The sequence below is a fragment of the Syngnathoides biaculeatus genome, chromosome 2, assembly GCF_019802595.1.
Source record: "Syngnathoides biaculeatus isolate LvHL_M chromosome 2, ASM1980259v1, whole genome shotgun sequence".
NCBI classification, from domain to species: Eukaryota; Metazoa; Chordata; class Actinopteri; order Syngnathiformes; family Syngnathidae; genus Syngnathoides; species Syngnathoides biaculeatus.
The window spans coordinates 8,049,033-8,071,176 of record NC_084641.1 but is presented as its reverse complement, the minus strand read 5'-3'; the positions used below and the strand labels follow the sequence as shown (position 1 = coordinate 8,071,176).

Below are 22,144 nucleotides of genomic sequence, written 5' to 3'. Positions count from 1 at the left end.
CTTAAATAGGTTCCCCTCTGTTCACACTACAACACAATTTTTGAGCATATTTTAGTCCTTTTTGTGTACGGACTACCTCGTTGTTCCCAACATCTGGTGAAAAAAATCATCTCATGAGCATCTTTTGGAAGTAGAGGAAAAAATGATGCGTGTGAAGTGCTTATTTTGCTTATTTGCAATATGTTTTCTGTTGGGCTGCAAACAGATATTGATTTCACTACCATGCCTTAATTTGTATGGTAATGTAAAAATTTTAGTGTAGTTTTTCACATGCAGATTGTAATCTTTAATCATTTGCTGCTTTGACTGTCAGTGTCAGTTAATGTTGGGGATGAATTATTTTCACAGGTGATGTTTCTGTTGTTTTTAATAAAATGTATGTGAATAAGTTTATGCAGACATTATTCTTTAAAAACATTATGCCACTTTTCAGCAAGCATTTTTCCTAAAGTTTTTTTTTTTTTTTTTTTTTAATACTTTATGCAAGCAGAGTACAGTGCAGTTACTCTCCCTTACAAGATTGTCATCTCTGTCACTTGGAATTATCCAATTTTCATTGATTGGTGCAAAAATTATTGACTGCAAATGTATATTTTGTTCATCTAGCTATACCAGTGCCATATTGTGATGGGCAGAACTTTCCAAATGCTCATCTACCAGACTCCAAAGTCTAATTATAACATAATTACCCACTTTTTGGACATTTTCGTGAGATCGTTTGCCTGCCATTTTTCCACATTTCAAATGGTTGGTGAAACACTGCTGTTTGAGTTTGGATTTTATTTGACATTCTCCAAGCTCCATCTTGTGCTTACAACCCGAAGCTACACGTAGAAGACTGAATAAATCAGAAGTTTAATCATACGGCCACTGTAGGTTCGTAATATTCTTTAAAACGTAAACTATTGGAAGGCAGATGGGGTCGGAGAAGTAAGTAAACATAAGTAGCTGGCAGACTTGTTCTTTCTTTCTTTTTCTTTCTTTCTTTAGCCGGGCCTGACAGATTTTGCACCTTGAGTGGTTGCTGCCCGCAGGAGGCGCTGTGTCCAAAGGAATGTGTTTGTGCGTCTCTATGGTGACTTGAGGCTCGCAAATTTTTAGTCTTCGAGTGCAAAGTCAGGTTTCCACGCGGCTTTTTGAGCCATCATCCATGGAGAAAAAGATGAACTCTCACACTCTGTTCAGCTGCTGGACGCCGTTGAGCAACCACGTCGAGAACATGCAGGTCAGCGCAACATCAAATGACACAGAAATATTTTTAAATTAGAAAGATATACAATTTTGTGAAATACATCTGGAATGACCCATAACCTTCCGCACCAACAGTTTGGGAACATTTACTTTTTTTTTTTTTTTTGTATGGTTTCATTGGGGCGGGGGGCGCCGCACGTCATTTAATTTAGCTATCATCAGTGCGTGTGATATATTTTGTTTGTCAAGTAAGATATGCTCAGTTACCAAGGTATCAAACTTTTTTTTCCCCATCCATCCATTTTCTAAGACGCTTACCCTCAAAAGGGTTGTGGGAGTGCTGGAGCCAATCCCACCTGTCATCAGGCAGGGAGCAGGGTACACCCAAAACTGGTTGCCAGCCAATCACAAGGCACATAGAGACAAACAGTCGCACTCACAATCACACCTAGGGGCAATTTAGAGTGTCCAATTATTGTTAGATGTTTTTGGGATGTGGGAGGAAATCGGAGTGTCTGGAGAAAATCCATGCGTACAGAGGAAGAACTGTGAGGTCAATGCTCTAACTAAGTTGTGCCAACGTTCAGCAAGAAATATAACTAATGATTCCTGAATATTATATATAGTGTTGAGCTCTAAAGCACCACGTAAAGGTTTTTTTTTTTCATTTTTCTCTTTTTTTTCTCAAGTAATGCACATATTAAATGGATAAAGTAAATTTTAACTTCTTCACCAGCTGCCATATCAGCTAACATGACTAGCATTTATGCCAAACTAAAACATTGTTTGTATTGTTTTGTAAACCTGCTTCTAAAATTAACGTAATACTCAAATTCAATTTGAATAACATTCAAGTTGAACTGTAAAGGATTAACTACAATGTTTTTTATGCACCTGTATTTATTTTTTCATATGCCTGACCATGCTATGTGTAACAAGGTTGTGCCAAACACGCCATGACAAATAAAATATCTAAGAAAAAAAAATGCATAGTTGATGATTGAGTTGGACAAATTAAATGTATACGGTTACGTATTTTCTGGAAAACAATTTTGATGCCTAAATTGTCCTCCAATTCTGTAATGGACCATTTATCATAAAAATAGCATCAGTCTTATATTTAAAAACATTTCTTGTTTAATACTGTGTGTGTTTTTAACTTAATAGACTGAGTACTGTCCATTCATAGCACTGCTGCAGCACGTTTGTTTCCCTGCAGTTATTTGATGAGAGGACCAGCTTAGTGCTCCACTGGTTTGATCTGTGGACTGACCGACAGAGGAAACACATGCTCCATTCTCTTCTGACGCGATGCACCAAGTCTCAGCTCAGGTCACCTGAAGCCACCCCTCCCCCTTTTTTTTTCTTCTTTAAAATGCGTACATCAGACCTCTATTCAACAAAATTGTTAAATCACCCGAGCAGGTACTGTAGAGATCTGCTGACCGAAAAACTTCCATTGACCCAAGTGGATTTCACAGCGGTGTTACCTCGTTTCCTGTCACTTTACATCATGTCCTTCCTTCCCCCTCTGGATCTTTGCTCTGCTGCACAAGTCAGCTGGCACTGGAGGGTTCTATCTGAACAGGTGAGAAGGTTGTAAGGCCAACAATTCTACATGATCACTCGCGTGACTTTTATCCTTGTGGGTTTGACATAAACCCCAGGACTGTCTCTGGGCCGGGCGCTGCATACGGCAAGGTTGGTTTCTTCCCTATACACCTGGAGAAAAAGAGTTTGGCGCTTGGAAGAACCACTTCATCTCTTCTCTCCATAAACTGGACTGGCTGACTCCTCGTGAGGCGCCACAGCGGTACTGGAGATTTAACCAACTGTGTGAAGAGGCAGAAGAAGAAGAAGAAGAAGAAGAGGAAAAACTAAAAGAGAGCAGAATCAGGCAGATGATCAGAGCGAAGATTCAAGAGGAGAAGAGTGAGTAAAGTAATATACAAAAAAAAAAAAGAAAAAGTACCACGACAAATGCAGCATATTCTACATTGTTTGTATCCTCAGGAAAAGCACTGATAACAAGGAAAGCCTGGAGCAGCAGTACAAAGTTGGGGCCATCTGGAAGTCGGACCATGCAAAGCCAAACAAGCATCCTTGAGACAGTATTCAGGACCTCTGGATCTCCTGGCGTGAGTTTGAGCACAAGCGGTGGTCTGACCTTGGAGGAAAACATGAGGTGCAGCTTGAGCAGGTCAGAAATGTATTTAACAAAAATGTGAAATTGTAACATATACTGAACTTAAAATGTAAACTAGCAGCTAACTGTTCTCAGTAAACACAAGATCATCCATTTTCTGAGCTGCTTATCCTCACAAGGGTCGTGGAAACACAAGATCAATTTTCCAAATTATGTTGATGACTCGCCACAACCTGTGATTGAATTGTTGAAAAATTGATTTTTTTTTTATCTTCTTGAAAAACTGATTTTTAAAATGAATTCTTCCATCCATCAATCCATTTTGGAGAGCGCTTGTTATGGAGGCAGGGTTCACATGGGACCCTTCAACAATCACTTGCAGAGTGCATCCAGACAAACAAGCATCCACGCTTACATTCCTACTGAAAAGTCAAGTTTGCCATTCTTAAACAGCTAACAAGATTTGAATATTAGCTTTTCATCTCTGACCAAGGCTACGCTCCAAACTGACATGAACTTAGTCCTTCAATGTGCTCAATTCGCAAAGCGCTTAAAATATCACCATGACACATATAGTGTGTGTTTGTTTTGTCTCAACCTTTCCAATTCCTTCTTTTAAACTTCTTTCTAACTAGAGGTAAAAAAAAAAAAAAAAAACAACTGTGAGTGTGCACGGCAAATGATTAACATCTCGTTGGTCATACCTTTGATCTCAGTTTCTGATAAGCTGTTCTCATCCTAGCAGGAAACATTTTCAAATAAAATATAGACATAAGATAGATATATTTTCAACATACCTTTTTAATAATTGTATTATCATGTCATGCACACAAACCTAGATACTGACAAAATGTTTGTCTATTTTACTGCAAACTCCAATTTACAGACAATTTAGAGTATTTAGTTAATCTAACTTTTCCGTTCCATCATGGCAGTGCCCTTGTACGCGAGGTTTTAGGTGATCATTTCTTCATGTAATAATTTTTAATAAATTGAGCTGCTGTTTGAATTTTTTTTTTTTTTTTTTGAACAGCGTTAGTGGTCCACTTTCTAAGTACATCTCCAGACCTGCGCCACTACAATCCTCCAGCATCAACACACTTCCTGCAACGTGCTTGCTGTTGGTCTCGAACAGAATTCCTGCTTACGAGGTAATCCATGAACTTAAAGAAGACCTGGCTGAACATCTGGAGACAAGTGCTTTACCTGCCTTGGTTTCTTCCTGTGTGGCATGTAGCTGGTGCTGTGCGGCGTCAAGGCCGATGTAATTGTGATCCTCTACGACCACCGAGGGACTCTGTCGGCACTGCTGTGCCAGGTGGATGGCGCCGTTTCTGGACGCACCTTTCAAAGGCTCGGCCTGTTGGCACCAGGAGGAACAGAGGAAATCCACCTGTTTCACAGTGAGAACGAATACTGCACATTTGCTTTATGTTTTTAAAACCCAGAGGTTATTTTTTCTTAGTCCTATTGAACAGCATCAATGAGTCCTTAAGTCTTCAAGGATGAGCTTCTAAATATGTTTGTTATTCCTTTGTTTCTGCAGACAGCTGTTTATCAGACAGAACCCTTCTGATTCCAGCCCACCGGAATTTCTGGGAAAAACTGTCCATGCTAGTTGTCCCTGCTGAGCAAGGCGGTGGGATTGACATTTTCTCGCCATGTGCGGCATCAAGTGGGTGATCCCCATTCTTACTTTGATTTAGACAAGCTGAGCGTCTCACCTGCTCTTCTCTCTCAGCTGCAGGTGTGGCGTTCATGCAGAAGCTCGCAGCTATTACAGGGCTGAAGGTTTCGGCACCAATGGGTCTCGCGACTGGAAGTTTTCAAAATAGTGAGTCCTGTAGCCACAGTCTTATAGAATAAAATGGTTTGCCGTTTAAAATGAACCTTGTAACCCGTCCTCAGTCCTTAGTGATTGGTCTGATGGTAGTATCAGTGCCATCAGGCTCTGCGACCCCCAACCGGGAGGACCGGCGCTTCATTACATCAGTGAGCCAGTCCTGCAGAGCTGGTGCAGACAGGTCCAGTGGATGGAGGAAGCACTCGGGGAGATGAAAGCGTGTCTGGAGTTCCGGTTTCAGCAGGTTGGCCTTCAAGCCTGCGGCAGAGCTCTAGGTGTGTGTCACACATTTGGAGGCCTGTGAGAACATTCTGCGTCTTTTAAACTTGGGCGATTTTACAGGTCATTCGTTGTGGGAGAGAGTCCGTCTTGAGGATCTATCTTTGCCAGAAGACATAAGCATGGCTCTTACTGAGGGACTCACTATTCTCACCAAGCAGGAAGAGGTAAATAGGACTACTTGCTGTTCAGTTGAATGATCACCTGACCAGCTGTAGAACAGATGTTAACTTGCCATCTAGAAGTTGCATACTTCAAATTGTTATGTTTACTCTAATGTGCTGGAAGTCCGTGTCAACTAGTCGCTGATGTCGTAAAAGTCACAGGAGGGAAGTTCTGAAATAATCTATCTTCACTTACCATGGGCAGGCACCTCAGACTAATAATTTACACAGAACAGCAAGTAAACCAATGTGTCACATTTTACATAACATACATATGTTAGCATCGACCTGTGCTCTCCTTCCATTTTGATGCGTTGTCCAAAAAGTTGTTTAAAATCCTGCTCGAGTGTGTCTTTGTTTATGCAATTATGCTCTGAACATCATTGTGAGTGGTAAAGTCAACTTATCGACCCCCATGTTTGCATCCTCAGATGAGACCCTTTGAGTTTCTCGCTGGCTTTCTGATGAAATGGAGTGATGAGAAGGAGGCCAGAGAGGAGACACAATTGTCTAACGGATCTCTGATTTCGGGGCATCCCCAGGTGTGATATGCTGTATTTGTTCTCTCCCCATGCCAAAGAAAAGCCATGCCTTCATCTTTGCTCACCTCTACTTCCAGGTGCACTTAGACTGGAGAGGCGTCATCGTCAGAGAGTTGCAACTCAGCGAATTTCTATACATCAGCAGACTGAGTGCTCTTGTGAAGGTCTGTCCTCTTCAGAGCCAGATGATTGTGGATAAGAGGCTTACTCTATGAGTGCCTTGTTTATGGTTTATATCTCAAAAAATTAACAAGACGATTTTGTGTTGGACTAACATGCGTTTGCTTATCTGATGGAACATGTTGTCGTCTGCTGCACTGAGTATGTTGTCTTTGACTGATTGTAGCATAGTTTGGCACTGTACTACTTTTTACCACTGCAATTTATGTAGTACTAAAAGGGGAAATCCAGTGGTTTGCATTGACAATGTATCCAATAGGTCATGTAATATGTACTCTATCTTGACAATGTGATGTTAAATGCTTTCTCATTTAATAGCATTTTGAGAAGATTTTTGTCGACAATTATGAATTTTCATGGTTGCTGCCATTTCTGCAAGTCACATGACCTACATGGGCGTGTGTGACGTGTTACGTGCCGTTCCAAACGCTCCATTACATGGGACACCATTATGACCAGTGCTGATTTCTTGGATTTATCCTCATCTGATGAAGAAATATTAGTAGTAGTATTAGTTGATTGGGAAGACGGAGGAATACGTCCATACACATCCGTGAGCGGCTCTCCGCTGCTTGGTTGATCGGGAAGACTGATGAATACTTCCATACACAGCCGTGAGCAAGCTCCCCGGCCACGCAAGCTCACGGCTCCGGCGCTCTATATGGAAGTATTTCTTCCCGATCAACCGATATTGCTATTTCTTCATCAGATGAGGATGAATTTGAGAAATCAGCGCTGGACATAATGGTGTCCTGTGTAATCGAGCGTTTGGAATGGCATGTAACGCGTCACTTACGCCCACGTAGGTCATGTCACTTGCGAAAATGGCAGCACCCCTGAAAATTCGTAATTGGCGATTTAAAAAATCTTCTCCAAACACTATTAAAATGAGAGGGGATTTAACATCACTTTGTCAAGATAGAGTACATATTGCATGACGTGTTGGATACATTCTTAATGCAAACCACTGGATTTCCCCTTTAAAGATTGAGTGAGACAAACTGCAGTCTTAATTGAACACTTTTTGAAAAAGAAAATAGATCCAGAAGAAAACACACTGGCTGTTGTCAATTAAAGCTTGTCCAGTTCTTGTCATGACGAGCCACAGGCCAAGGAAAACAAAAAACATTGGATTTTTTTTTTAATACTTTGTCAAATTCCACTTATTGAATGTGGAATAGATTAGTGGGTTTTCATTGTGTCATGCTGTTATAATGTCACACTAACTTTGGATGATTGTGACAAAGTTAGCGCTATACCACATCAGATTCATTACAAACATATTCACCTTCGTGGCAGTCATTGTGTATACTGTAAAGAGCTGTCAGTTCTTTTTCCTGATGTCCTCTACTTTAAAGGCATACCAGGAGCCTCTCACGGCAGCCCTCAATTCCAACAGAGCCATTCTCAGCTTTGCTGACATGCATGTTGTGCTGAGCCCCGTTGCGCAAATTCTGGACCTCAACAGGTATGCACAAAGTATAACCTACACACACAGCTTGCGTGTTTAGTTTTTTTGTCTCCAGACAGTTCCCTCCTGTTTGTCACAGGGCATTCAAGGCAGATTTAGATGCCAGACTGCAGCAGTGGGGAGCAGAGCAGTGTGTTGGCGATGTGTGCATGAAATTGTGCACACAGCTCAGAGTTTACACAAACTACCTCAACAATTACACAACTGCTCTAAGTACCATTGACAAGGTAACCACTTCCACTCATGTACATTGTTCCCTTATTATTCACGGGGGTTGCATTACTTACACCCCCGCGAATAATGAAAATCCGTGAAGAATGGATGGAGTATTAATACAGCTATGTATGATCTGTACCGAATGTGTGCATGTGCAAATGTCAGAACTCATTGTGTACATAAGGTGCAGCACATTGTACGGTGCCATGTCTAATTTGGAGCCTTGTCTATTTAAAAGAGAATTTAAGATCGCTACGATTGTGAAAATACAGTAAATAATATATATTTTTTAGAAATCTGCAAATATTCAAGCTGTGAACGGAGAACTGCAAATGGGAGGGCTCACTGTATAATTCCGAAAGCTGTTTATTATGTTTCCTGTGTCATGCAGCAAAATGTATAAATATTATTAACTGTTCGCGGTGATGCTCTGAAGTTCAATTCCACTATTATCTACAATTACAAAAATAAACAGTGTGTGAAATGAATACCCCATTTGAAAGTGACACTCATTGTCAAAGGTGTGATTATTTTATACAGCTCACGACACTATACTCACTCAGATTATGTAAATCATGAAAATGATTGTGTATCATTGCATTAATACTAAATGTGTACTTTTGTGTCTATGGCCATCAGTGCAGGGATGAGAAGCCAGCATTTCGAGCTTTCTTGAAGAGAACTGACAGAACACTTGCAACACACATGCTTAGGTGACTTGTATACGCTTGTACTCAATTGATGTTAGATGTTCTTGTGTGTACGTGGTTTTGGGTTCACGTGTTTGTCTGCATTCATAGTTTACAGGAGCTCCTGCTGTGTCCAGTGTGGAGAATCCAGGAGTACACGACTCTGCTGCAAGCTCTGACTTTGCATACGCATGACAGTCACCCTGATCACACACACCTCTCCTCAGCCCTTAACACCATGCAGCGATACACAAAGTTTATCCAAAATGTAGAACAACAAACACTTGCATGCTCAGTGAACACTGATTTTTCTAAAAAAAAAGAATTTTGTCTCGTTTCAGCTGAAGCGCAACTGTGAAAGAGACCGGCTGTTGGAGGAAACCCAGCATAGGATCCAAGGCTGTCCGGTAGAATTATGCCTCTGTCTTCTTTCGACACGTGCACACCTGGGAATTTTTTTTAATGTTTGTGTGGGTCTGCATACAGAGGCTCAGAGAGGGAAACCGTCAGCTGATAACCAGTCAGGAAGCTGCTTTGCTATACAGCCCGAATGAGCATATACCAGAGTCTCTCAGGTAGTGATTTAATATTAACTTCCAAATATTTTGCAATGCTCCTAAATAACAATAATGCACTCTTCAACATGTGAAAGATATCATGCATGTAGGACAGGACTGTTGTTACTTTTTGTGGCTTGATGTGTGGATCATGTTTGATTAGGACCTACGAGCATGTGGCAGACGTCTGCCTCTTCCTGTTCACTGATATTTTGGTGTTGACGCGGAGGCAAAAGCAACACACACCTTTCACAGTATTGCACAGAAGCACACACACGTTCCTCGCCTGTGTGGCGCTCGCCAATCTGACCGTGCGCAGGATCGTGCACTCACGTTGTAAGTAGTCACAGACATAATTTGAACGCACTTTACTGCTGCTCTTCTTTCCTCAACTGCGTCATATTTTCTTAGATGTGGAGCATGCCTTCATCCTGGAGGGGCCTTCATGCTCTTGGATTTGTGCCACAGAGCGAGACGAGCAGATGAAGCACTTCCTGTGCGTGCTGAGCAATGCCACACAAATAACGCTAACAGCCACATGATCAGCAACAGGATGGCAATGCGAGGACAGAAGGTTTGGACAACTTGGACTTGAAGTATCACAAGTAAAAACATTTAAGGATGCAGCACAAATACATTTTAAAGTATAACATAGTGCATACGGAAGGCTTCAGAATCAAGTAGTCCTGTGCATCCCAGTCAGAGAGAGAGTTGTGATGGGTGCAGATTTCAATGGACATGTTGGCGAAGGAAACAGGGGTGACGAAGAAGTGATGGGTAAGTACAGCATCCAGGAAAGGAACTTTGAGGGACAGATGGTGGTGGACTTTGCAAAAAGGATGGAAATGGCTGTAGTGAACACTTTTTTCCAGAAGTGGCAGGAACATACACTGACCCACAAGAGCGTAGCGTGATGCACGCAGGTGGATTATATTTTGTCCAGACAATCTGAAAGAGGTTACTGAATGTAAGGTAGTGGTAGGGGAGAGTGTAGCTCGAAACCACAGGATGGTGGTGTGTAGGATGACTCTGGTGGTGGGTAGGAAGATTAAGAAGACAAAGGTAGAGCAGAGAACCATGTGGTGGAAGCTGAGAAAGGAAAAATGTTGTGTGGCCTTTCAGAAAGAGGTGAGACAGGCTCTCAATGGACCAGAGAAGCTACTGGTAGACTGGACTACTACAGCTAAGGTACTTGGAGAGGCAAGCAGGAGAGTACTTGGGGTGCCATCTGGTAGGAAAGGGGAGAAGGAGAAGGAAGGAACAGGAAGTCATCCAAGCAAAGAGATTAGTGAAGAAGAAGTGGGACACAGAGGACTGAGGAGAGCTGGAAGGAATACATTGAGATGCAACATAGGACAAAGGTATGGGTGGCGAAGACTAAACAAGTCATATGATGACATGTACACCAACTTGGATATGAAAGAAGGAGAACAGGATCTTTACAGGTTGGCTAGACAGAGGGATAGAGATGGGAAGAATGTTCAGCAAGTAAAGGTGATTAAGGATAGCGATGGAAATATGTTGACTGGTGCCAGTAGTGTGCAAAGTAGATGGCAAGAGTACTTTAAGTTAATGAATGAAGAAAATGGGAAAGAAGGTAGAGTAGAAGAGGCAAGCATGAATGACCAGGAAGTGGCATTGATTAGTAAGGGAGAAGTGAGAAAGGCACTGAAAAGAACGAAATATGGAAAGACAGTTGGTCCCGATGACATACCGGTGGGGGTATTGAAGCAACTTGGAGAGGTGGCTGTGGAGTTTTTGACCAACTTATTCAACAGAATACTAGGGGGTAGGGGGATGCCTGAAGAATGGAGGAAAAGTGTGCTCGTTCCCATTTTTAAGGACAAAGGGGACTTGCAGAGCTGTGGCAACTATAGACGAATACAGTTGATGAGCCACACAATGAAGTTATAGAAAAGAGTAGTCGAGGATAGACTCAGGTCAGAAGTATTTGCGAGCAACAGTATGGTTTCATGCCTAGAAAGAGTACCACAGATGTATTATTTGGCTTGAGGATGATAATTGAAAAGTACAGAGAAGGTCAGAAGGAGCTACATTGGGTCTTTGTGGTTCTAGAGAAAGCCTATGACAGAGTACCAAGAGAGGATCTGTGGTTCTGCATGCGGAGGTCTGGTGTGGCGGAGAAATGTTAGAATAGTACAGGACATGTATGAGGGCAGCAGAACAATGGTGAGATGTGCCGAATGTGTGTCAGAAGAATTTAAGGTAGAGGTGGGACAGCATCAGGGATTCACGCTGAGTCCCTTCCTGTTTGCGGTAGTAATGGATAGGCTGACAGATGAAGTTAGACTGGAATCCCCTTGGACTATGATGTTCGCAGATGATATTGTGATCTCCAGTGAAAGCAAGGAGCAGGCGGAGGAACAATTAGAAAGATTGAGGCACGCACTGGAAAGGAGAGGAATGAAGATTAGCTGAAGTAAAACAGAATATATGTGCGTGAATGAGAGGGGCGGAGGAGGAAGAGTGAAGCTCCAGGGAGAAACGATCGTGATGGTGGACGACTTCAATTACTTGGGGTTAACAATACAGAGCAATGTCGAGTGTGGTAAGGAAGTGAAGAAACAGGTCCATGCAGGTTGGAATAGCTGGCGGAAGGTGTCTAGTGTGTTATGTGACAGAAGAGTCTCCGCTAGGATGAAGGGCAAAGTTTATAAAACAATGGTGAGGCCGGCCATGATCTACGGATTAGAGATGGTGGCGCTGAAGAAACAACAGGAAGCAGAACTGGAGTTAGCAGAAACGAAGATGCTGAGGTTCTCGCCCGGAGTGAGCAGGTTGGATAGGATTAGAAATGAGCTCATTAGAGGGGCAGCCAAAGTTGGCTGTTTTGGAGACAAGGTTAGAGAGAGCAGGTTTAGATGGTTTGGACATGTTCATAGGTGAGAGAGTGAGTATATTGGTAGAAGGGTGCTGAGGATGGAGCTGCCAGGCAAAAGAACGAGAGAAAGACCAAAGTAAAGGTTGATGGATGTTGTGAGAGAGGAAATGAAAACTGTGGGTGTTAGAGAGGAGGATGCATAAGATAGGCTTAGCTGGAAAAAGATGACAATGCTGTGGCGACCCCTAACGGGACAAGCCGAAAGGAAAAGAATAAGATGTTTTAGCAAATTTATTAGCCATAACAAAGAAATCACCTTGTACATGTGTATTCATGGCCTTTGCTTTATGTATTCCATCTTAGAATACAGCTGGAGCATAAGAAAAGTGAAGCGATCTGATTCTGAATACTTAATGCTTGAACTGTATTTTACTCTTAACCAACGCTTCTACAGAATTTCTGATGAGGAATTTGAAACGTGTGTGTGCTACAATATAAAAGGTCTTTATTGAACCAGAAGGGGAAAACAACAATATTTAGACTTCAGAAGTGTGATGCAGCTGGGTTCTGTCATTGGTTTTAGGCATTTATATTTTTTTCATTATTACCACTTATTAAAAAAAAACGTTTTTTTTTCTCAAACTAATAAAAAATAAATTATAAATAGTCAACATACAGCTTTTGCAATTGTCCTTAATGTTTCTCTTCAGCTGGGTTGCAGTGATGTTGACATGATAATTAATCTAAAACTGCTCCTGTCTATTTTTTTTTCTTTATTAATTTTTTTTCCTGGAGTCATCACCAGCTTGTAAATCCAATACAGGGTGACCTCCTTCAAATCACACATTGTCATTCATCTTCATGAATCCATGACATTGATTAAAGTCTGCGGTTGGCAAGGTTCGGGTTGCTGTTGTTGTTTCTGCGGGCTGCAGACGTGTGCACAGCTTGATCTTTGCCACTACTGAGAGTAGTGTGCAAGGACTGGCTCCCAATCGGTAGCAGCCCGTTGCCGTTTGTGCCTTTTACAGAAGCGTAGCCCTTTGGTTTTGGGATGCGTGTCGGCCCTGGGCGTCTGAATGATTCTTGAGGTATCTGGAAGAACACACAGAAGAAACGAAATGTACGTCGAGCAGTTGCAGTTGGTTTGTTTAAAATATTAAACAGTGACCCTTAGGTAGAGCCAAAGTAACTTACTAATTACACAAAACCGTCTCCCCCTAAAGATGTTTTCAGACGCAATGAATGGGAATGTCTTGTTTCATTTGAAACATATCAGAAAATGGGAAAAATATGGTGATAAATTTTCCTAAGCCATCTGATGTCCATGAATGTTAAAAAAACAGATAATGATGAGTAAGTACATCAGATTCACCAATGACAGGCTGAAATAGGATGATGTAAATTTGTATCTGTTCATAAATGATAAAAATGGTTGAATTAATTTACATGTTGTCTGCAATAACTTTGCTGACAATAACTATGCTTTACTGGACTGTTGAGCGTCTTAACCAGAGTTTGACAATTTGGTTATTTAGTTCTTTGGCCCCTCTGGAGAAGAGCAGTTAAATGGGAGGAAAATAATAACTTACTCTTAAAAGTTGGTTTCTTGCTGAAAAATGCACCCACCCCCCCAAAAAAAAACCTCTCTCTCTCACACACACACACACACACACACGCAAACAAATACACACACACTAACCTGTGAAATAATGGCTTTGCCACTGACTTTATGCAAATGGTGACACATTTGGAAACTATTTCCATCTGTTAAATGTCATTCTGTGTGTCAGTAGTTTAGGTTTCCATTTTGTAAATTATTTATCCAATTTGTTCTAGGTGCACAATGACAGGCACATCATTTTGTTGAGCGTGCATTACTTTTTATGTCGACTTTTCCTGCACTACATGTGCGCAAATGAATCAAAGTGGGACTCTTCATAGTTTCTATTCACATGGCTTCCAAAGTGGATTCTAACATAGCAACATGAAGTGTAAGTTTCAGTACCTCTAAGAGACCGGAATATGTGTCAATACTTGATTTGTGGGATTCTATTTTCTTCTTTGGCATCTCATTGCTGCAGCGGGAGCTCAGCTTCCTCCTGCTGTTTCCATAGAAACCAAACAAGAGTTTTGTTTTGGCGCTAGCGCCGGAGTGCGGTCACATTCATGGCGTCCGCATGCCCACTTGCATGTGATGTGGTATGTTTGGAAAAAGCCCCTAGACTGGCGTTATCATACTTTTATTTTGGCTGCTGCTCACAATGGTGACTGTTGTCCATTACGGAAATTCAGGAAGTCTCAGTGCAGCTGTTGAGGAAAGTTTGCGTTCAATCCAAAGTGAAGCACAGACAGCATACTCAGCTGCCCAGTTTTTCTCAGGCCTTACACTAATGAATAGCATCTTGTTTAGCCCGCATCATCTCTTCCTTTCCAAACCCGCCAAGGATCCAGTTTCTTCAGCTGTGACACTAACCGTAGCATGTGTTTTATTTAATGCCTCATTTAATCATCGCCTCACTGCCGCACGGGTCTGTGTGGACGAGCTGAGGAAAATGCTTAGCACACTTCCTATTGTCTGCTTTACTTCAACCGCTTAATTCTTTTCACATTATATAAAAATATTTTTGCTATTCCAAATACTTGGTGGTCAGTTTCACATCCCGTTCTATGCTTTCAATACGAAATTATGTTTCGTCTGGTAGTGTTTATACTTACAGCAGTCAGCATGGCCACAAATTCCAACCAACTATACATCTTTTAGATGTCGTCGTCACCGTCAATGAATGAGTCTTACAAAATGTATGGATATGTACAAATCCATAACTTGTTGTGTGCATCCCATCCCTTGGTATCCCACATGAGTGGCTGTTCAGTGCAGTTTAAATTTAAATATGTCTCGGTTCCAGGCTGGCTGACTGGTCATCTTTGTGTTTGTGTGATTCACGTACAAAGGATGGTGCATCCCCCCCCCAAAATGTTAATATACAGTACGGTTAGGTCCAGTAGTATTTGGACAGTGAGCGACATGTTACAATTCTGCCTCATTCCACCACTATAATGGATTTGATTAACTTGTAGCGTCTCAGCAAATTCTGAGGCTCCTTCGTTGAGATTCTTTGCCATTGGATTGGTATCAGGTCAGGACACTGACTTGGCCATTTAGTAATATTCAGCTCATTTGCATTCAAAAAACCTTGATTTGATTCTTGCAGTAATTCACAGGAAGATAACTAAACCAGATTATAAAAACACATTTGGAATCACATGCTGCGGACAAATTAATTACGTTATTTCCATCTCATTATACGACGTTTACCACATCATGTCAAACATGGTGGGGGCATGTTAAACTGCTGGAACATTATCGATTTTTTGACTGCTGCAAGCAACAAGAGAAGTTATGATGTGCAGAGTTTTAAACCCTGCCCATGAAACTAATGCTTCAGACGCTAAGCATACTACAGTATTCTTGAAATTTTACAGCTAGTCATTTGAATATCCTTCCCCGGCTGTATAATTGTCGGTGGATTCCAAGCACTTCTTGACTGTAAAGCAATCTTACTTTTGAAAATTTACAATAAATATACTTATGACTATGTCAAATGTTTGCGCTCCCAACTCAGTAATGGCTGTAATTTCTGAATGAAAACAATAGAAATTCAATATTTTGAGAAACCTCTCAAATGAGACAAATCTTGTTTCTCATTTCAAATCCATTGAGGTGATGCATGAAGTCCAACTCAAATGAGCTTGGTCAATTTCTATCGATCATTCGATTGGATCTGATTAAGTTGTCATGTTGCTCTGTTGGTTTAGTTATTTGGGGTTTGTTTGTTATTATGTAGATCAGCGGATATTACGTTTCTAAGTTTCATGCATTTGGATATTCAGATACATGGAAATGTGAGTGCAAAGGTTGTATAATGAATTTAGCTATTGTCAAACGTGAGTGCATCCCAACAATGGAATCACATAACTGTACATGCTGTAAAAATAGAATCAAACAAATGTTTTATTATTACATGCTGCATTCAGTAAATAAATGAGGCGGGTGAGCACTGATGACAAACTAGAACAACTTTAATTCTCAGAAACGAACTCAGAGACATATAATAGGATAGAATGTACATCAGTGTAAATTGCAACACAGTACGTGCACTCTGTTTAGTCCGGTTGTGGCAAAGCAACAAAAGTCAAAACCCCGGTCAAGCCAACTACTCTGGGTCAAAGGAGACACATAGAAATGGGTCAGGGTTTTGTATTGAATCTCTTGTGTGATGGGATGGAGGATGAGGGTGGAGAAGGGTCTCATAAGGGTCAGTCGTAAACATTACTTACTGTAATCTGTGATGGCCGTTGGTTTTGGGTGGCGGTGGGCTTAATCATGATGCTACTAGTGACTTTGCTCTTGCTTTTGGGTGTTGCAATGCTGTCGTTAGTGATCCTTTGCTCCTGCAGTGCTGGTGAGCTCACACTATGAATGAAGGGACTTCCCAACTGAATATGGATTTTGTTATCCTCTGTGGTGATAACGTTTGGCCCAGAGTTGTTGGATCTCTGCACCTGCCAGCTGTTCTGACGCTCAGGGGTCACACGAACAATAGCGTGCCCACCGGCTACCTCCATTGGGTCAACTGAGACATTCCGGTCAGGGGTGCCTGTTGTGACGGAAACAATTTGGATAGGGGACATTGCTCTGTCAGGGGTCAGAGAGTTACAAGAGTCAGGTGTCAGGGCTCTAGAATATGTTGTCATTGTAAGAGGGGAGAGCATCCTGTCTGGCGAGCAAGACCTGTCTGATATCGGGGAACCTCTGCATTTCGCAGTCGGGGAAATGGCTGTGTTCTGGATGATGGTAATTCTCTGTTTGGGCGGGCCTCCGCTTGTGGGTATAATGGCGGTACTGGTAAAGGACTGTGTGTTTTCCGTGGTAGGGCTGGTGATCTCAAGTGTCGCCATGTTGTGTCCATGCTCAGGAGTCACTTTAATCTGAAGCGACTGGCCAGGACTGTGGGTTAATACCACGTCTCCAGCCTGTACACTGTTACCATTGGGCCGCGGTTTCAACTTGCCATTCAGCTGGTGAGGAACCTCATTGGATTTAGCACATTGGACTCTTCTCATGTTGTTATTGAGGTTATTGATATTATTTACAAGGGAGGGGCCACATTTGGTGTGGATCTCGTTGTCCTCAGATTCGCTCTCATCACACAGCTTCCCGTTAAGCATGACATGCCCTAATGGGACTGCTGTCAAGAGGTCACGAGACTCAGTCTGGACCTCTTTGGTGGCAAGGTGCAAATCAGAAAAGCGCCTACCATTCATGCCAGGGCGCAAACTTTTGCTAAATCTTCGATATCGTTCCAGCTCCCGTGTAAGCGTCTCCATTTCCCTGACCAGTTCTTTGTTTCGGACCTCCTGTTGGGTCAGCTTCCTTCGCACGGTGGTCTGGTCCGTCTTCATGCGGCATAAGGACTCCTCTTGTCCCATATATTCGTGGATCTTGTCTTTGAGAGCTTCAACCTCCTGTGCCAAATGACTTGACTTGGCCTCCTCTTCCTTCAGACGTTTGAACAAAACATGCTCTTGGTTGGACTCATTCTTCTCGGCGAGCCGGTATGTGGAAAGTTCTTTTCTTGATATTTCCAGCTCCTGGCTCAAAGCCTTGGCCTTTTCTTGCTCATTTGTAAATCTCTTCTCCAAGGATTCAAGTGTCTCTGTTTTTAAGAGGTCACCATCTACAACCCTTATGTCTTTGAGTTTCTGTCGGAGTCGCTCAACCTCTTGGGTCAAGTCTTTGACTTTGTTGTCCTCTTGTTGGATGTGGTTGGCTAGAGGGGTTTTAACGTGCTCCTCTTTGACTTTGCTCCTCAGGTAGTCTCTTTCTATAGTCTCTAGCGATTGCAACCTTTTTTTCATCATATTGATTTTTGACTGCAAATCGACGTTCCTCTCCTTCTCCTCCCTTAATTCTGCCTTTAGGTCATCCCGCTCCCTCTTGGCATCACACATCTTCACTTCTAGTTCAGCCTTTGCCTTTAATGCTTTTTTACTTTCTTCAATGAGCTTTTCTGTGACTGATGTTACCTTATCCTGTTCCACTTTAAGTTTCCCAGTGCTGCTTTGTACCTTGTTTTCCATCTGCTTGAGCTTCTCTCCCATGGCCTTCCTCTCATCAACCAACATGACTGTCAGTGTCTTTAACTTGGAAAGGTCCTCCTTCAGTGTTACCTCTGTCTTTTCGAGATGACCCTCAACACACTCCAAGTGTTTAACTTGAGATTTCAAGGCTTCGAGTTCACCAGAGAGAGTCTTTGATGTGTTTTTTTCTTTCTCAAGGTTATTTTTTAGTGAGTTGCATTCTTGTTTACTCTCGCAAAATGCATCCTCTAGTTTTTCCAAGTCCATAATTCTCTGATTCAGTTTATCAACTTCAGCCTTCAAAGTATAGCTTTGGCTTGCTTCTTTTTCCAGTTTTTTGTTGAGGTCCCTGCAGTGGTCCTCCATTCGAATCAATTCCTCATCCTTTCCCTCCATTTCAAGTACTCTTTTCCGTAGCTCCTCCAATTCTGGCATGAAAGTGGAGTTTCCACATTCACCTCGGCTAATTTTGTCTCTGAGTTCCTGCAGTTCCTCCTCTGCTCGACGCAGTGTCTTATTGGTGTCCTCCAGTTCGTCAAGCTGCCGGCTGAGAGTTGATAACTTCTGACGCAGCTGCCGATTCTGTGCATCCTCACTTGTCAACTTGGCCGTCATGGCCTCCTGCTCCCGATGGTGTCGACTGATGCAGTCACGCAGTTCTGTTTCCAGGCGACACACCTTCTGTTCCTCTTCCTGCAGGTTTCTTTTGGCCAAGCTCAACTGCTCCTGAACCTCTGAAGTGCTGGTGCTCAGCTGTTGGACCTTGGCCGTTTGTTGGCTGAGCTGCTCGTTGAGATGCTGCTGTTCATCTACCACCATCAACGCAAAGGACTTGACCCTTGTTAGCTCCTCTTTCAGACTTATAACCTTTTTATTGTTCTCTTGGTCCTTGCGTTGTTGATAGGCCTTTTCCTGATCAATTAAGAGCTTCAGCCTGTAAAAGAGAAAATTAAGAAAGCATTACCCTCAAGCACCGAGACTACAGTCGGAATCTGCTTTCGCAGATCCCATATATTTGACCCCAACCATCATGGTACGTTTTGGAAAATAATGAGTTGTGATTTGACATATATTTCTCCCACAGGAAGTCCTCGGGTGATGGCAGCGCAAACGCTAGATACATGTATCCATCCATTTTCAAAGCCGTTTATCCTCACAAGGGTCGTGGGAGTGCTGGACCCTATCCCAGCTAACTTCGGGTGAAAAGCGAACAACAGCCACAACTGGTCTCCAGTCAGTCAGTCAGTCAATCACATTGCACACACACACATATACAGTATATGGACACTGTCACTGAATGGGAACTGAACACATGGTGTCAGCACCAAAGTCAGGCAAGTGTACCACTACACTACCATATCCATATATATATCCTATATTTAACTGAATAACTGATCAACTTATTGTTTTAAGTTGACGTTACACCAGTTTTTCTCAGCCTAATTGGATCGGCCGATTATTGGCATTTTTTGCTAATCACCCGATCAGTTTTGATGTTATAATTTGTCAATCCTGCGACTGGCTACTGACCAGTTCCTGGTCCTGCCTGGGATAGATTCCAGCACTCCCATGACTCTTGTGAAGATAACCCACTCAGATAATGGGCTGATGGATGGATGGATAATTTGCCGATCCAATCAATGTCATTGATCCGTTCAAAAAAAGACATTTACTCCATCTCACTGTTGTGATTAGCAAATCTGAATCGAAAAGCTAGTTTATTTTCATATCGTAGTATTCATATAGTTTTTTGTGCCCTTTAGCATAGTATTGTAAATATCTGACAGCCTGAAGTTATTTAAAAAACAATGTCGGCAGCATGGAAGACAAAAGATGGCGGAGAGAGAAGGGAGTAATGCGCTGATTCACACTACAAGACAAATTAGATCTTTCATGTGTGCACTATGTCAGACTACTGCAATAAAATCTTGGATTCCAATACCACTGCATCCCATTTTATATGATCATTCGGCTTTTATCTGGTCAAATCAAATGCGACGGGCTACATTCATTACTGTGGGGATGAGTGGATCGACCTGACTGTACTTTTGGAAGAAAATGGTGGAAAACACGTGTGTTGGCACGTGTGTTGGTGGTCACCAGTTCTCAGGACAAGGGAAGACATTCGTGTAAGGCTTGCTTGAGCTATTTTCGCGTACTTTTAATACGATACGGCTCACGAGCAGCCAACAAAACTTTATGTAGCCTAGCAATGTATGTATGTAAGCATACTGCGTTCTGTTGAACACATGATCTGACCAGAGTATTCTAACATTTTGGGAGCCAAGGCACAACATACTATACCCGAAAAATCCTGATCTTGTAAAGCCTGGTTTTGAGCAAATAATCATTAACTTAGAATTTTTTGATTGCGACACGTCCCAAAAAAGACTGAGAAAGTGCAGGAATGGTCATCATGGCGCTGTGTTAGTGCCAACATCATGGATAACTTACACATCCGTGAAGTCACCACTAATGTTGAAAGGTACATGCAGATTTTTGAGAAACATATCCTGCCATCTAAGCAACGGCTTAGTTCAGCAAGACAATGCCAAACAAAAATCTGCATGTGTTACAACAGCATAGCTCTGTAGTATAAGTCCAGTGGTTTTGGATTTAAGAAAGCAGAATTGATCAACACCTGCACTGGACATTACACCCACAATCGTGACTGACTGTGGATACTTCACACTGGACATCTAGGACCTTGGATTCTCTTCTTCACCTGTCCTCCGCCAAACTCTTGGAATTTAATTTCTGAATGAAAGGCAGGCTTTACTTTCACCAAAACGTGAGGACCTTGGACCACAAGCCAACAGTCCAGTCCTTTCTCTCTTTGGCCCAGTTGAGACGCTTCTTACTTTAACTTGGGCTCAGAAGTCGGCTTGACCCGAGGAACCAAGTAAGGTAAAGTATTTCTAACAAATATCTATAATTTATGAAAGGGTAACTTTTTGAATGGAATTATGAAAACAAATACATTTTTGCATGATATTTCTATTTATATCGCTACTATCCTCACATTTCAGAATTGAAAAAAAGTACCATCCTGCTTGTCACTTCTATCACATTCCAATATGCGACAATATCAGCGTGACAACATCCCAAAATCATGTTCCATTACTAATTTAACACACTAAAAAAAAACTGTCAAATTTATTATGCTATCAGTGATTAAAAAAATGGTAGGATACATCCCCAGCATTTAGCCAGCTCCAGCTGTCCACATCAAAGTGCGCACGCATCATAGCAAAAGCCTTTAATAAAGCACAAAGGGACTATTTTGACTTTCCAAACTATTTTTTTTTGTCTTGGAGTTATGAGATATGCAATAAATAAACAACGAGATGACTAACCCGAGTATTAAACAGATATTAATCGTCACGCAAACTTGCTTTCATGACTCACAGGCTTCCTTCTAAAACGCCATATTACAGCAATTGATTTAAACAGAACAGACCCACTCAAATGTATCTTCTATATTTTCACATTTTATTATTTCAAAAAAAAACATCCAGACTTTTAATCTTGTGATGACAATTATCTTGCAGTGTGGAGGGAGTCGAGTTTTACAAGATATGATGGTTTCAAGTCCAGAGATTCTTTGTCCATTTAATAATAATAATATTAACAAGAATAGTTTTGCACTCTGGGAGTGGTGAGAAGTTTGAAACAGCTAAACTTAAAAAAAGTAATTGATTATTGAATTAATCATTAATTTATTTAAAAATAGCATGGCATATTTAAAAAAACAATTTAGTTTGACATCGATGGACAATTTACTCTTCAATTAACCTAACATCTGTTTTTTGGGTGTAGGATGCAAATTCCACTCCGAGATCTTTTGATGCAAAATGAAACTCAGATCTCTTTGGGTTCT

At 41.7% G+C, this 22,144-nt stretch overlaps 2 protein-coding genes across 4 annotated transcripts in view; one reads left to right on the top strand and one right to left on the bottom strand.

The window, feature by feature from the left end:
* The first annotated feature begins 1,003 nt into the window (after positions 1 to 1,003).
* LOC133506305 (epithelial cell-transforming sequence 2 oncogene-like) overlaps positions 1,004 to 22,144 on the top strand; it is a 41,926-nt gene continuing 20,785 nt past the window's right edge. The window contains exons 1-21 of the mRNA XM_061830320.1: positions 1,004 to 1,225; positions 2,411 to 2,523; positions 2,617 to 2,779; positions 2,859 to 3,123; positions 3,205 to 3,391; positions 4,371 to 4,488; positions 4,575 to 4,740; positions 4,884 to 5,012; positions 5,079 to 5,171; positions 5,246 to 5,455; positions 5,523 to 5,626; positions 6,055 to 6,165; positions 6,243 to 6,329; positions 7,704 to 7,813; positions 7,896 to 8,043; positions 8,672 to 8,745; positions 8,833 to 8,989; positions 9,063 to 9,128; positions 9,208 to 9,296; positions 9,442 to 9,614; positions 9,690 to 9,852. Of these exons, the coding sequence (XP_061686304.1) occupies positions 1,151 to 1,225; positions 2,411 to 2,523; positions 2,617 to 2,779; positions 2,859 to 3,123; positions 3,205 to 3,391; positions 4,371 to 4,488; positions 4,575 to 4,740; positions 4,884 to 5,012; positions 5,079 to 5,171; positions 5,246 to 5,455; positions 5,523 to 5,626; positions 6,055 to 6,165; positions 6,243 to 6,329; positions 7,704 to 7,813; positions 7,896 to 8,043; positions 8,672 to 8,745; positions 8,833 to 8,989; positions 9,063 to 9,128; positions 9,208 to 9,296; positions 9,442 to 9,614; positions 9,690 to 9,820 (2,769 nt within the window). The 5' untranslated portion in view covers positions 1,004 to 1,150 and the 3' untranslated portion in view covers positions 9,821 to 9,852. The remainder of the gene's footprint in view (positions 1,226 to 2,410; positions 2,524 to 2,616; positions 2,780 to 2,858; positions 3,124 to 3,204; positions 3,392 to 4,370; positions 4,489 to 4,574; positions 4,741 to 4,883; positions 5,013 to 5,078; positions 5,172 to 5,245; positions 5,456 to 5,522; positions 5,627 to 6,054; positions 6,166 to 6,242; positions 6,330 to 7,703; positions 7,814 to 7,895; positions 8,044 to 8,671; positions 8,746 to 8,832; positions 8,990 to 9,062; positions 9,129 to 9,207; positions 9,297 to 9,441; positions 9,615 to 9,689; positions 9,853 to 22,144) is intronic.
* Positions 13,000 to 22,144, bottom strand: part of filip1l (filamin A interacting protein 1-like) — a 33,561-nt gene continuing 24,416 nt past the window's right edge. The window contains exons 4-5 of one of the 3 annotated variants that reach the window (XM_061830311.1): positions 16,462 to 19,198; positions 13,000 to 13,215 (exon numbers count right to left, since the gene is read on the bottom strand). In XM_061830311.1, coding sequence (XP_061686295.1) covers positions 13,000 to 13,215; positions 16,462 to 19,198 — 2,953 coding nt within the window. Of the gene's footprint in view, positions 13,216 to 16,185; positions 19,199 to 21,286; positions 21,455 to 22,144 lie in introns of those variants that run through there. The other 2 variants (XM_061830293.1, XM_061830303.1) reach the window with 2 other exon arrangements.